At 44.1% G+C, this 15,557-nt stretch overlaps 2 protein-coding genes across 4 annotated transcripts in view; one reads left to right on the plus strand and one right to left on the minus strand.

The window, feature by feature from the left end:
• Positions 1 to 2: 2 nt before the first annotated feature.
• The window catches only part of HOOK1 (hook microtubule tethering protein 1), a 43,890-nt gene continuing 28,335 nt past the window's right edge, over positions 3 to 15,557 (minus strand). For both annotated transcript variants that reach the window (XM_021542301.4, XM_021542282.4), the window contains 7 exons: positions 15,169 to 15,256; positions 14,805 to 14,839; positions 14,181 to 14,263; positions 13,672 to 13,772; positions 13,236 to 13,337; positions 12,494 to 12,562; positions 3 to 12,315 (listed from right to left, as the gene is read on the minus strand). In XM_021542301.4, the coding sequence (XP_021397976.1) occupies positions 12,157 to 12,315; positions 12,494 to 12,562; positions 13,236 to 13,337; positions 13,672 to 13,772; positions 14,181 to 14,263; positions 14,805 to 14,839; positions 15,169 to 15,256 (637 nt within the window). In that variant the 3' untranslated portion in view covers positions 3 to 12,156. The remainder of the gene's footprint in view (positions 12,316 to 12,493; positions 12,563 to 13,235; positions 13,338 to 13,671; positions 13,773 to 14,180; positions 14,264 to 14,804; positions 14,840 to 15,168; positions 15,257 to 15,557) is intronic.
• LOC110477035 (cytochrome P450 2J2-like) lies at positions 1,536 to 6,538 on the plus strand. Of its 2 annotated transcripts, XM_021542429.3 has the most exons (9): positions 1,536 to 1,724; positions 2,241 to 2,403; positions 2,552 to 2,701; positions 3,213 to 3,373; positions 3,769 to 3,945; positions 4,191 to 4,326; positions 4,494 to 4,681; positions 5,133 to 5,271; positions 5,881 to 6,538. In XM_021542429.3, the coding sequence occupies exons 1-9, from the start codon at positions 1,536 to 1,538 to the stop codon at positions 6,054 to 6,056; spliced, it is 1,479 nt and encodes a 492-aa protein (XP_021398104.3). In that variant the 3' UTR covers positions 6,057 to 6,538. The 2 variants fall into 2 exon arrangements, with proteins under 2 accessions (XP_021398104.3, XP_021398138.3); XM_021542463.3 differs by lacking the exon at positions 2,552 to 2,701.

The raw sequence follows: 15,557 nt of genomic DNA on the forward strand, positions 1-15,557 counted from the left end.
TCTTCTTTTTTCTCCTTTTTTTTTTTTTTTTTTTTTTTAAATTAAATGCAATAGTGCCATACCTTAAAGGCAGGAGGCATGAATTTGTTTAATTTTCAAGTGGATCCTTCTCATGTCACTGCTGGTGAACACATGCATCTCCAGGGACTCATGTCTAACTGTGCCTAAAAGCCAGAGTTGAAAAGAGATATTCTCAAAAACAGGCCTCTCTCCTTAAAATTCCACAGATATTTAACTCTTCCAAAATTCCACAGATATTTAACTCTTCCAGCTTCCCAAGTGTAAGGTTGTGGAGAACATTTATATGGCATCACTATAGTGGCTCTGCTGCACCTCTGTGCCTTGTTATCAGCACTGGACAATCCCAATAGCCACAACTGATGGCCCCAGAAGAGAGAAAAGGAACCCAAAATGTCCTCCAGAGCAGGAGGTGGCAGCTGGTGACTGCAAGGGGCCGTGACAGAGCCACGTGATGCAAGGACAAAGTGCTGCTGCTCCATGCTTCTTTCACAGTAAAACACAACAAACACATCAAAATTCCCCATGGTCCATGTGCATGAATACCTCCCTAACCCAGAGCTGCTCCTGGGTGGGACAATGTGGCACATTCTGTTGCCAGCTCCCACCAAAGGGCCTCAGCCTGCAGAGCTGAGCATCTGCATCAGCTTCTCAGCACCTTCATCAGCTCTGTGGGGTTTTGGGAACAGCTTCACTGTGGGCTATGACCCAAAGGACAAGGCAAGTGGGAAGGGATGGTTGGAGAGCTCAGGGAATGGCCAGGGCCAGCTGCTCTGCCTGCGCTCATCTGGTAGAGATCAGAAAATGCTGGTGCTTAGGAGCCACTGAGTTCCGGGACAGCTGTTTACTTTCAGACCACGTCACCCAGACACACGGAAACACGAAACTGAGTCAGATGATTGTGAAAGGTTTTGCAACCTTATCTCAGATATCCCCTGAGACCTGGGGCTTGGCCCAGGACTCCTCATACCAGGGAGCGAGCTGCTGTAAACAAGGGAAGCACAAGGCTCTCGGAGCAGCTGGAGACTCCCTGGCACTGAGAAGCTGAAACTGGGACCTGGCACGGTGAGGGCACCTGGGAAGGAGGGCAGAGTCATCCTGAGAGATGGGTTTGTGGGAGCTGCATGCTGAAACTAACAGGTTTGAATCTCGATCCTACAAAGATCATTTCTGTCCTTTAGACAAGGGCATGGAACGCTGGGGTTTAGTAAAGCACTGAGGGGAGGCTGGGCCTGTCCTGATTCATGGTGGGTTTGTTTTAAATCAGATGAGAGGAAATGTTTCAGTTTAATCAAGAAGGGGTTTAATCCTTTCTGAAAGCTGGGAAAGCAGGAGTCTGAATGTAGCCTTGAGAGCAGGCTGCAAAAGCCACTCTGTGCTGTCCTGTGTTTGCACCCACAGCTGTGCCAGCACATCACCCATCTCCCCCTGGCCCCGGGGGCCTCAGTGGTGCCCTGTGAGCTCAACCTGCCTGACCTGCTGTGGGACACGTCCCTGCAGAGCCCCACCATCCAGCCATGCTGAACTTCCTCCGGGACAGCATCTCCTTTCAGACGTTCCTCATCTTTCTCTTCATCTTCCTGCTCATCGCAGACTACATGAAGAACAGAAATCCAAAGAATTTCCCTCCCACCCCCTTCCGCCTTCCCTTTCTGGGGCACATCTACCTCTTAGACTTCAAAGATCCTGCGGTCACAGTGAGCAAGGTACGTAGGTGGTGAGCAGCATGGGGAAGGGATAGAGGGATTGCAGCGACACATCCCTGGCCATGCAGGGAAAGGGATAACCCAAACCCCACAGGTAGTGAAGGCAGGCAGGAGGTTTGCCCTTAGCAGTGACATTTACCTGAGTACAAGCAGGGTAGGGTGATTCCATGGGTGAAGGTCACAGCACAATCCCACAGGTGCAGTCAAAGGTGTACAAACCCTGCAGGTCCAAGTGGGGGCTGGAATGGGGTGAGACAAAAGCTGGAATAACATAGGACTGAAAATCAAACCTGATGAGGTTTACTTGATTTATGGCAAATTAACACCATCTCCTGATCACTGATTCAGGAAAAGAGGGAAAAAAAAAAGACTGTGCCCTCAGACAGAGTGCACACATTCTACCTCCCCTCCCACTTTTCCCTTATCTTTACCCATGTCCCCTGACAGGAGTGTCCTGGTCTCACCAGGAACATTCAGTGCACATGAAAACCCCTTTTATTTATGCCCCCTCCCCAGCTAAGTCAAAGATATGGTGACATCTTTGGCATACACATGGGCAGCATGAAGTATGTGATGGTAAATGGGATGCGGCTGGTGAAGGAAGTGCTCATAAACCAAGGGGACAAGTTCTTGGACCGCCCTGACATTCCCATAGACGAGGAGATCTTCAGCAAGATTGGTGAGTTGTCCCTCAAGACGTGCCTCAGCTCTAAGGTCCAAGCCTTGACTCTGCAGAGGTCTGAGACAGCTGGAGACAAGGCAAGGCCCTGGAGCTTTTCTCCCTCAGTGGGGGACCAGCCCTGGCTCACAGGGGGTGTTCCTGCCAGGACTGATCTCCTCCACCGGGCACCTGTGGAAGGCACAGAGGAGGTTCACCCTGACCACGCTCCGAAATTTCGGCCTGGGGAAGAGGAGCCTGGAGGAGCGCATCCAAGAGGAGTGCCAATGCCTCGTGGATGTGTTTGGGGATGAACAGGGTGAGTGCCATGGCCCTCAGCAGCTGTGAAGGCAGGAACTGGCAGGGCCTGTCATAATTTCACTGCATGCTGAAAAATACCGCACCTTGCAAGCGATGCTACAACCCTGCCAGCATCCCTGCTCCTTCCTACAGGTGCTTTGCCTTCCAGCTGGCTGGGGAATGCAGCCAGGCAACACCCAGAGCGTTATTCACAGCCCACCTTCATCCTACTCCTTTCTGGGAAATACCTTGTGTGCATAAATGATGTTTCCAATGAAATCAAATTACATCCTGCAGACTTTGCTTTCCAAAATAAACAAACATCTCCATAAGCTGATTGAACTAGGATTACTGTGGTTGTCCTGCCAAGCTTGGTCAGCCCATGGGGTCAGCCAGGCACCCCAGGAAAGCACTGACATAGGACAGTGGCCATTAGGGGCCACTCAATATTTCTTGACTACTTTACCTCTGGCGTGTGTTTTCTTATTTTCTGAGAAGAGTGGAAGAGAACTGATCTTTTTCTTCTCCAGGGAATCCTTTCAACCCTCAGCTGAAAGTCACCAATGCTGTTGCAAATGTCATCTGCTCCCTCATCTTTGGCAATCGGTTTGAATACCACGATGAGGATTTCCAAAGAATGCTGAAGCTGATGTATGAAATGACTGTCCTCCACGGAGCCGTCACAAGCCAGGTACAGCCCTCCTGCCACCAGCCCAGGGCCATAGTTTCTTCTCTGGAGTCAACCTTAAAAGTCATTGTTGTCATCACCAAAGCTATCATTCGCTATTCCTTTGCACAGGGTAGATTTGCCTGCCATTTCTTTCTTCCTTCTGTTTAAGTTGTGCCGTGCTCACACTGCTCTCTCCCACCCAAAATCACTTTTCTTGTCCACTGATTGCCAACCTGCCTGCTGAAACAGTGGGTAACACACAAGGTACTCCATAATGAGAATTCTGCTCTTCTGGAGCTGAGCTGTTTCCACCAGCTCCAGAAATTCAGCAGGTACAATCACAGGCTAAAGTCTTGATGTCAGAAGAATTTTTTAAGTCCTTTATTCAATTTGCCTTTCTCCTTTTGTGTTCAAAGCTGTACAACACTTTCCCATCTATAATGAAGTACTTACCTGGAGCCCACCATACCATTTTTAAAAACTGGAGGCTATTGAAAAAATTTATGCAAGAGCAGATCAACAAACACAAGGAGGACTGGAACCCTTCAGAGTGCCGGGACTACATCGACAGCTACCTGCTGGAGATCTCCAAGGTCAGCAATGAGGAGAAAAACCTCCTGGAGTAGGGCTTAGAAACCAGAAGGGATGGGAAACTAACGCAGATTCTCTGAGCTGCCTGTGTGGCCTCAGGACAGACATCAGGTTCAGGCAACACATCAGCAGGATGGGGATGCGAGGGGTCAGCAGCACCTGCCAAAATCCTTGGTGTGGTCTGGACCCAGTCTGGTGCCAGGACACCCTCACTGTTCCTGTGTCACTAACACACCTTCTCCTGAAGGACCATGACAGTGACACCTTCCAGGAGGAACACCTCATAGCCTGTTCACTCGACCTAATGTTTGCTGGGACTGAGACCACATCCTCAACTCTCCGCTGGGCTTTGCTGTTTATGGCCACGCACCCAGAAATTCAAGGTACAATTAACAAAAAGGTGTTTTGCCTTGCTTTTATCCCTCACAGCTTTGTTAGGGACTAGTTGGGAGTGTCCCCACACTCATAAAAAGTCCTTTGGTAGACACAGCAATAACCTCGTATTGTTCCAAGGGTTTTTTCCCTGGGCTCATTGCTGCTCTTTCCCCAGGCCGGGTGCAAGCCGAGATCGATGCGGTCATCGGCCAGGCACGGCCCCCAGCCCTGGAGGACAGGAACAACCTGCACTACACCAACGCTGTCATCCACGAAGTGCAGAGGAAAGGCAACGTTATCCCTTTCAATGTGCCAAGAATGGCATCGGAGGACACCTACGTGGATGGCTACTACATCCCAAAGGTAAACTCTGGAGTGCTGGGACTCCAGGGACACTCCCAGCTCCCCAGGCATGGTGCCAGGCCAGGTCCCTCCTGTGCAGTGTCCCTGCCCTGTCCAGAGTTCACTCCTGCTGAATGTGGATTTTTGCCATCCAACGTTCTCCAGTTCCCTGAATGGTGCCACACCCCCACACATGCCTTTGAGGCACAGATCCCAGCTCCCAGCTCTTACAGGGACTTTGGCCCAAGATTACAATAAAAACGTTGCTGATGAAGGAAAATGCAGTTATGTAACTGCACCTCCAAACAGACAAGAAGTAGAAAATCTGGGCCTGTAGTGCAGTGTTGCACAAATAATTTCAGTAGAATTTGACTAAGGATGTTCTTCATGGAGAGGAGACTGAAAGATAAAACTGCCCCTCCTGCCACCACTGCCAGAGAAAGTGTGATTTATTTTTGTTTTTTCCTCTTAGGGCACTGGTATAATGGCAAATTTATCCTCTCTGCTGTTTGACAAGAATGAGTGGAAAACCCCTAATACTTTTAACCCCGAGCATTTTCTGAAGGATGGGAAGTTCTGGAAAAAGGAGCATTTCCTACCATTTTCTTTGGGTAAGATTTACTGAATTATGGTGAACATGTGGGCTTGGGTTTCCAACTGCAGGCTGGAGACAGAGAGGAAAACAGCAATGCAAAGGGCAGATGCACCCTGGAGGTGCTGCTCAAAATGTGCCCATTGCCTCCCCAGAGAACCACAACCACACTTGGGCCCTTATCTTTCACATGCACAGAGGAGAAATGAGGATGAATAAAAATCCATGTAAATTCCAGAGATCTTAGGAACATCTTCACTAAGGCCATTGCTCTGCTCCCTCATGGCTGGTCCCTCACTGTTGCCACCACAGGGTTCCCCAGCCAGCAGCTTCCATGGGGAAGTTGCTTTTAGCACATGCTTCCCACACCAGCACCACACATAGGGTAGCTCTCTTTGGTGAGCTGTCTCAGCATGGGCACATCCAGGCTGTGTGTGTGTAAAAAGTCACACAATTTGGGAGCACACAATGCTGTAATGCCGAAGTATTATTGGGAAGCTTGATTTGGGTTGAAAAACTCACCCAGGAATGAGGCAACACAGCTGGACCACGGTCCTTAAAGGCAGGAAGAAGCATTTTCAGCAGCAAAAGCTCAACCTGAGGATGCTGTGTGTTGCTGTCTCCACAGGGAAGCGTGCCTGCCTGGGTGAGCTACTGGCCCGTTCCGAGCTCTTCCTCTTCTTCACCTGCCTGCTGCAGAAATTCACCTTCCAGGCACCCCCGGACACCACACTCACCCTCCAGTCCTTGATAGGCATCACAGTGGCCCCACAGCCCTACAAGATCTGTGCAGTACCTCGGTAGGGAAGCCTTGGCCACCATCCTCACATGGAAAATCCTTTCTCAGGGGTGCTGAAAACAAGCCCTTGGCAGCTCTAGGGGGAGGCTGGCTGGTTTATTTCTTTCAAAGCAATTGTAAAATATTTTTCTTCCACAATTAGACCTTGCACTCTGTATTCCATGATGGTGTGATGATCATGGGATCAGGCTGGGAATTTCCAGGGCATTATTAGGCTTGCCCTATGGCAGTGTAAATTAATGAGGGGCTTGGGGATTTCCTAAGTTTATGACGGATGGCCATGGTTCACTTTGGCAAAATGAGGGGACACTTTAGACACTTTAGAGCCACCCACTGTGGTTGGGTACAGTGGGAGAGCAATACCAGCTTTTGTTTTATAACATTAACACAAGTATTAATTTGACATTTCCTTAACATGTACTTACCTAAAAAAAAAAAAGTCATTCTGTAACACTTGTCTCATACATAATAAATCTTTATCAAAGCATTTTTGTCATGAAGTGCTCTGCAAAGTGAAGCCCAATGCAGGCCATGTCTAGCACAGGCTGCAGGCTTTGGCCTGCACTGCAGGAGGTTGGCACTGTAAAAGCAAAGGCTATTCCTACAGAAGTGATGGAAAAAAATTATCCTGGCATAACAGCTAGAATTACTATATGCAAAATCCTCTCTGTCTACCTGCCCAGCATCACAGAGTGGCTGGTGTGTCCAGTGGGGTGAGCTCCAGCAACACACAATGCAGTTCAGCTGCACTCAACAGTCTAACAAGGAAAAGGGGGGCTTGGAAAATAACAGCAACAAATTACTGGTTTGAACCATCATCTACACAATGAAACAGTCCCAAGATTGGCAACCAATGGTTAACACCAGTAAATGCACTGAACTGGGAAACAGCTGCACCTCAAGGAGCCTGTTGAGACTTCCAGGCAGAAGCTGCAGCTCCCAGGAACAGGATGGGAAATCAGGAAATCAGCACAGCACCAGGAACACACACCTAGAGCTCTGCCCTGCTGCTGAGGAAATGAGCAATCTTTCCCTCTTTTCAATTTTCCCTGGAGTACAGCTCACTTCTTCTCAGAGGAAGCAAATTTCTCCCAGGTGAACTCAGCTCCTGGCACAGCTCCTTCAGCACTGGCTGGGTGGGGGTTCTGCCACCTCCTCTGATTTTCTGTGCCAGTGGAAACAAGAGTTTGGGCTGAGATACTGTTCCTAGTACTTGAGGCTTTCACACATCTGGTAAGTTAAAGAAATGAGGACACATGGTGGGACACAAACCAGTCCATTTATTAAATGCAGACTTGTCTCATCCCAATCCTAGGGACTGGTCAGCCCCAGCCCTACACCTCCTCCTCTCCTCATGCCTCCAACCTGCTGCTGGCATGGGCTCTCACACCTCCCCTTTCCAGCAGAAACAAAAAAGTCATTTGACTTTCTAGACCTGATCTCCTTTCTTTTCTTTCTCTGAGAGAAGTTGAAGGGGAAAGCTGTAAATGGGCAGCATGCCTGGAATTGACTGGGAACAGGGAAGGGGAACACTGTTAAGTTTCTGCAGTGTGAGCATTACTCCCAAAACAATTCCAGTGCATAGGTGTCATCTATTTTGTGGTACATTTTTCCCGCCTCAGTGATTTGCTCAGATTCCCATTTTCTTTCCCAACCTGCTGCTCTATCCAAAAGCTTCCTCCATAGGCCCCTGTTCAATTAGTTAAACTCCAAAAGAATGCATTTCAGAAGGCTTCTTGAATATTTTGCCCCCTCCACCTAAATTATCTCCCAGCGCATGACTGACCTCAGCTCCTCCTTTCCTTTGCACTCAGGGCTTTAAACCTGTATTCCTCTTCCAGGAACACCCCTCAACTGAACACACAGAACTCCTGCTGCAGTGCTTGGCTCTTCAGGGGCTGCCAGAAAACTGCAAGCAAACAGGGTCAGGACTGAACACATCCTGCAGCTCAGCTCAGGCTTTGTGCACAGCTGAGCACCTCTTCCCTTCCCTTCTCCCACACACACCTGCACATTTTCGTTTCAGTGTCTGAAACTGTTTTTATGTCCAGCCTCAGAAAGCAGGAAAACCAACTCTTCCATAATGGCTTCACCCTCTCTGGGACAAGCCCTTGCCCGCTGGGGAATCAGTGCAGCTCCTCATCCTCGGATCTTCGCTCTGGAGGGCTGAAGGCTGCCACACTTCACCAACAGCACTTCTGGGCTGGAGGAAGTGCTCAGGGAATGAGAGCTGACAATGGGATTAAGAATGGAGCACATAAATCGCCTGCACAGCAGGATGGACAGGGCAGACAGTTTTCTTTTCCCAATAAAAACAAGAACAGTGATTTAGAGCTGTACCTGTCCTCTGTGTCCTCTCAGGTGGGGCTGATAACCAGACAGAGACCCTCACCTACCTCAGCAGCAATAATTTCTGAGGTCACTTCACAGCCCATCTGCAGAGGGGTTTAATCTCTTCACTTCACAAGGCCCTTTGCCCAACTCTCAGTCCGTGGGCTGAGCAGAGGGAACCAGCTCTGGGTGGGAGGAATGAACTGGAAACAGCAGAGGAGAGCAGCACAACTCATTACATCCATACCCTCATTATAATACAAGTCTGTTCTGAAACAGGGTATTTTAGGTGGTGTAAATGTACCAGGTTGTGCATTGCCCAGAAACAGCATCTAGGGACTCTTAAATACTTAATACTCTTGGAATAAAGACACCAAAGAATTAATTTTAAAAATCTTTATGTGAATATAAAAGGATTTTTTTCCAAAGAAAAAAATAAAACCAAAAGTTTAAAAATTAGTGCAATTTTTTGAGTTCTATGCAACACAGTGTTTACATTTGTTTTAAACAGAAGATGTAGACACCGACACACTGAAAATCTTAACTCCAGCTTTAGGAGAAGGGGAAAAAGAAACAAGTAAGAACATTACCAAATCCTAAACAATTATTTTCATTTTCTATTTCCTAAACTATTTATGGCTACCTAAATAGAACATCAGTATTGCTTATATTACTTATTTCCAATAAGTGCATATCATAGAAAATAGAATACCCATTTATATTTTTTTTAATGAACAAAAAAAATCAGGTGAAAATTTCTTTTCAGTGAATGTTTCTTAAACCACTATATAGTAACATTGTTGCAAAAAAATCTTCTCAAAACTGCTGCCTGACCCATCTTGAGTAAAAGAACCTATTAGTTCATATTTTGTATTATTGCTATAAAACACTTCTCTTCCATAGTAATTAATCTTATATAAAAAATAATTAACAAATGATATGTCAATCAGAACATATTTTCTTGTTTTCTTTGGATGTACATTACCCGTTTTACTGGAAACTGGCTAAATTCCTAATAATGCCATTTAACTTCAGCAGGATTCAGTGGTTTCACCTCATGTTTGAGTCTGCTCTGAACTGTGCCGGTACAAATTCACTTTTCCAGAGAGCTAAAGGGCCTCTCTGTTCCTCCTGCCTCAGCAGTGGTGCATCCAAGGACATGCAGGGCTCTGCTGCTGCATGCTGGACACAGTTCAGCTGTAACACAGCAGTGTTTTCAGCAGCTTTTGGTTTGCCATTGGTGAAGCAAACATTAAAATGATGCTAATGGTCCTTCCTGCATAGGCAGATGAGCTGAAGTGAATACAACACCATGTCTTATAATCCAGTATTTATTTCCACACATCAGTTCCTCGTTCACAGGACAGAACCCAGGTTTAAGTAGCTGTGTAACAGCTGCTTCTAAACAGGTTCTCAGTCCCAAAGAATCCCTTGAGTGATATTCACAGGCTTCACTCTTAACAGTTTGGAAAAGTCCCAGATAAGCAACATTTCATCCAATACCTGAAAACCAGATTAATTTTGGCAACCCCAACATGATTACTGGGGACAACTCTGCCCTGAAAAAGGCTGATCCCTGCCTGTAGATCAGGACTTAAATTCTTCCATCACTAGTCAGAAGACAAACTTCCAATGAAATGATAGGGAGGTTCTCAGTTATTTTTGGTCCCAGGATCTGCAGTTTTGAGAAGTGTAAGTCAAAGACAATTGCTCCAAGTTTGTCACTATTCAGCACCTGACAGACTACTGACACAGCTCCACTACTGGGAGAAGTACAACAAATCAAGCCTACCAACTACATGAGTATTTGAAGGACATCCATGAAAGTTTCCGTGCTGCAAAGAACGAGGGTTAAGAGACCCATTCAACACCATCGGAAACAGCTCCACGTTTCACTAGAACACACCAAATACCAGACTTTAGGAATGGAAGCATCTTGCTAAGCCTTAATCTCCTCCTCACCACCAACTCCCTCCCACCCACAGCACTGGCAGATTAAATATGTAACTGTACCTTAAGAACACCAACTCCACTAACACTACTGCAGCAATAAAAGACCTCAAAACCCACGAGGTAGTCCAAAGAAGCATAGAGTCCTGAAGAACACCACCACAGACACCTCTCCAACAGCCACGTGTCTGGCTCATGCCACACTGAGCACAAGACTGGCTTCTAAACAATGCCTTTTGAAGGAAGAAATCTGTTGAATGCCTATTCATACATACAGCACTGTAAAACAACCACCACAACTAAGAAGCAACCCTAAGTATCAAAAATGAATGCTTGTCTTTTCTCTGGCATGACATGCAATGCTCAGTTAAAAATTTAAGATGTTGGGGAAAGAAGAAATCAAAAGACAAACTATAGTGAGGGGCAGGCAAAATGACACACTACACAAATGTCACTATTCAAAACCTAAAAATTCTGTAAAGCTGAACCCTGTTCTCAAATTAAACATGGCCTTAATGGTAAGGCAGGTGTGCTTTCATTCTCACAGGCAGCTGAATTTTATATTAGATGGTGGTCTGGTACAGCACCCTCAAATAATTAAATTAAGTGTATTCATTTCATTTTAAGGGCTGCTGCAATTTTATTTTATTTAACTATTGGTATAAAGAACTTTTTCTGGACTATTGCAAAAAACAGACATTAATAGGTTTCCTAAAATTACAATTCAAAACAAGAGCTAGACTTTTGGGAAATAAAGTCACAAGTTTTATGAAAGACAGCAACTTCCTGCACACTGATTTCAGGTAACAATCCCCATTTAATCTTCAATCAAACTATTACAGTTTATGTACTTTGCTCCCTGCCAACAAACAACCTCTGCTGTCAGTAACTGCCAAAGCCATCTCACTCCTCTGCCTAGCACAGTTAGTTCAGAAGAGCCGAGTGAAACTACACTTAAAAAAGAGGAAATGCAATTTCCATGCACAGGCTTGTATAAAAAGGTTGAAATAAATGGGGCTCCTTCCCACCTAATCCCCTTTCTGCAGATAAATGCAGCATACCAATGTACCAGACTTTTAAAATATAGCCCAGACTTTTGAGTTAGTACAATAGCTTTTTTCTTACCCAGGAAAAGACAAGCTTTTTTGGCTTAAGTGAATTCAACATCTTAAAGACAGGTTTTCCTCAGTACATATATGCACCAACTTAAGCTTTGCTTTTTTTTTTTTTTTTTTTAATAAACTGAGAAATTTTGCTTCGCATAAAACAAATCCTGTCTTCTGTTACATAACAACTGGTTATGTACCAGTAAAGGTGGTACCACACCTTTATTTTCTTCTATAAATGCAAGTAATTTCTTGCTTTTAAAATCGTACTTTCTAGTCTAAAAAGTCTTTTTTTAAAAGATGTTACTAATCTTTTAGATCTGCTTTCAGAAGAGCCCAGCAAAAATGCCCAATTTTGCCAGTTTCCTGAAGTACACTTTTGCATAACATCTTCCCATTATAAAAGTCAACTTTCTAGCCCAAACCCACTTAAATAAAGTTTTAAATATATAGTGCCAAATTTCATATTTACAATATAATCTGAAGGCAAATAGAAATCTTTTAAGTTGTGCTTGTACATGCTGCAATTATTAAATCTACTTGGAAATCTACATGCTACCTTCTGGCTCATCAACTTAATCCCTTCCTGACAGGTTCTGATGTTGTCATTTGCAGCTGCCCAGCATTCTAACCTCCTCCCTCATCAAGCAGGTAAAGTGGAAAGGTATAAAACATTTAAGGACACTTTAGCATGTGAGTCTTCTTCATGTCCTCGTGTTTAATCAGCTGTTGCACCTGGTACTTTCACGGTGAGGTTCCTCCTGGTGTTGGTGACATGGCGCTGCTGTGCCAGGAAGGAGCGGCCGGGCCCGGCCCCGCAGCTGCCACTGCTGCCCAGCAGCCTGGCTTCCATGCCCAGCTTCTGCAGACTCAGGCTCTGCAGGAGTTAAACAACAACTTCAACAACAGCAAAAACAACGAAAAAAAATTACCCATCCTGCTCACGCTTTCTTAGCATGCACGTAGAAATATTTTCCGCTGTGTTTCTTAGGTTAACTAAGATTGAATTGGCACATGTAGCAAAAGATGTTTCAAAAAGTGGATTTTTGACCCACCTTGTTGTACCATGCAGTTACAATCAGCTTTTCCTCATAGTCACGTAACTTGGCCATTTTGTATTCATTCTGCAAGGACAAAAATCTCAGTTAAAACACAAATTTTATCTGCATACACTTGCTGCAGTCCACTGAGTGAAATAAACACATGCAGCAGAAACGCTTCAATACATCAAATAACTACAAAGCCTAGAAGTATAAACAAAGATATTTCCATTAAAAACTGAGAGATAAATATCAGCCAGCTTTAAGAAGAGGCTAAACTACATAAGTTGCAGTTAGAAACACAAATGGAACTTGGAAGTGTACACTGAGGGTTTGTGTGGGGAAATGCACAAGAGGTCTGCTGTGTATCAGAAAACCTGTAATTTAGTAATTTTTCACCTGAAAAGGATGTACATCCAATGACTGGCTAATTGCTATTATATAATATACCTCCATAGTAGTCATTACATAAAAGAAATACGAGGCCACAGCATTTATGCAGTCAGACCTATCAGCCTACTGAATCATGCTGAAGAGTTCTGTATTTGCTCAGGCAACTATTCCAAATAGTCCCACCAATATTGCTATGAAACAGTGCATTTCTCCAATTTTTTTTTCATATTTGGACTACTATCAATCCTTTCAGAATTTCAGCCAAGCAGATTTTACTGAATCACTAGGAAACAACATCTTGAATGCCTAATAACAGAAACAGAATATATTAGAAGTTATTTTTAAATATATGCAAAAATTTTACCTCTAGTGCTTCAATTCTTTTCTCTTTTTCCAGTATCTGTTTTCTGAGCAACATAATTTCTGCTGATGCTGGATTTAGCTTGGGGTCTAAGGTTTTTATCACCTGGACAAGGCAAAACAAGAGCAATGCAAGTCAGTTTGATTCTCAACAGCTCTGCATCTTATCAGCTCTAAGGAGGAGTGTGAGAACAGGCTGGGCCCTGGTCAGGCTGTTACCCTGTCCAACAGAGAGCAAAGGGTACAAAGGAATCCTTACTACATCTCATGCTCAACCTAAACTCTATTTATTCTCTCAGACTTAACTGACTGCAGTTGAACAATCTGACTAAAAATGCAACTTGCAGATACTGCTTTTAATTGGGAGGGGGGGACACACACTCAATCTGTTTAACAATTTATGAGGGAGGAATGCATATGTTCAGAAACATGCCACTCACATTCCTTGCTTTTTCAAGGTACATTTTATATCTTTCTTCCATGGCTTTCATATCCTCATCTTTTTTTCGTAAAGCTGCTTCCAGCTCTCCAATCTTCTGGGCTGTTTACAGAAATTATCAACAAAGGCATACAAAATAAAAACAGGCATGGTACTTTCAGGGCTTCTGTTTTCTCTTGATTTCACAATCCCTCAAACAAAGAATGATGTAGAAGCTAGAAGTTTAGAAGGTTTAAGTTCTCATTTTTGTTTTTGCTGTCCCACCTGACCCTGAAATCCCATTTTGCAGAGCACTGTTCAACAAACCTCATCCCCCCGGGATCCTCTCCCTGCCCACCACCACATAAAAAACCCCTCCAAGACCCCCCCAGTTCAGACTGAAAGCTAAGCTGCAGCAGAAAGCCTCATCCAGAAAACTATCCCATAGTCCAGTGGATATGGGAATAATTTCAGAAGAAACTTAGCACAGTCTCATTAAAAAATACACAAAAAAGGCCCCAAACAACTCACGGTTCTGACTGTCATCAGGCTGGAGCTCTGCAAGATCAGCCTCTTTCTTCTGTAACTCATCATGAACCTCGTTCAACTTTTCCCTGTGAACGAAAAGTTGGGCTAAGGATTAAGATCACAAATAATTCCAGGTTTAACAGCTGGAAGCTTAAACTTCATTATAGAAGTATATTTAAATAACTGTTTTAAGCTCTAGCACTTTAGGGTTTGAATAGAAATATTAATATCATAAAAGCTGTCACTTCTGAGTTGATCCTCCTTTAGTTAAAACTAGGAAAATTAACTATTAAGCCCCTCCGGCATCATCTCAGGAAGAACTACATCTGCTGAAAGGACTGGAAATATTTCAGAGGAGTGGAATACACTTTGAGTGATGGTTTTAGCAGTCTGTTGCAGAATCAGAACAGTTAAAATGCTGGTGGTGATGAAGAGACAGTGAAGTGGGACTGGTACTACAAGATCATCATGGTCAGAGTAAACAAAACTATAACACCAATATTTAACTCTATGCATAATTCTCGGATCAGTGGCATAGAAAACCAAGACATCCCTACCATGATTTAAGCAGTTCCTGTGCTCTATTTAATATAAATAAGCTACTGTGGATGCATGTGCCTTACTTACATGTGTGCTGCCAATTTCTGCTTCAGGTTGCTGGACTGTGAAAGGAGAGAGTTACAATTCAGTTGTATTTCAGTATTTCATATCATGCAACATTCAAGGGCTCTTACAAATCAGCCAAGAATACTTAGTATAACTAAACAAGCAAAAGCAAATAAATCCACTGAATGATAAAACCAGGGACTTTGAAAGTAAAGTAGAAGGGTTACAGTTCCATAGAAGGAATCACATAAAATATGAACTTTTCAAGTGAACTGCAGTTTATATGGAGGTACTTCTCAGATACACTGAAAAGTAAGATGCTAAACAAAGGACTTGATGCTAAACTGGAAGTTTCTAAACAAAATTGGCAAAATGTTTCACTTACTCCTTCAGTCTTGGATCCCTGCTCCTGTAAAGTCTTTTGCAGATCTTCAATCTGCTGCTGTAATCCTCCAATACGCTCTTCATTGAGCCTTTTAGGAAGAAAATACAGTTATTGCCCATCTAAATAGCTCACAGATTTTTCTGTTTCATTAACTGCTCAGAGGGTCTACCCTGCACAACTTAAGCCTCAAATAAACTGATTTCAAATGCTTTTAGTTTGACTGGAATTTCTGCAGAAACAAACACATGGAGCTTTACTGAACATTTTATAATTAAATTCCTATTGTCATTTTGAGTTTTGAGAAAAAGTTAACTATCAAAAATTTTCCTATTCTAGTACAATTTTTTAGCATTCATTGATGGAAAATCCATGATCTAACACTCTGAAGT

This window comes from Lonchura striata, chromosome 8 (genome assembly GCF_050655825.1).
Source record: "Lonchura striata isolate lonStrDom1 chromosome 8, ASM5065582v1, whole genome shotgun sequence".
NCBI lineage: Eukaryota > Metazoa > Chordata > Aves > Passeriformes > Estrildidae > Lonchura > Lonchura striata.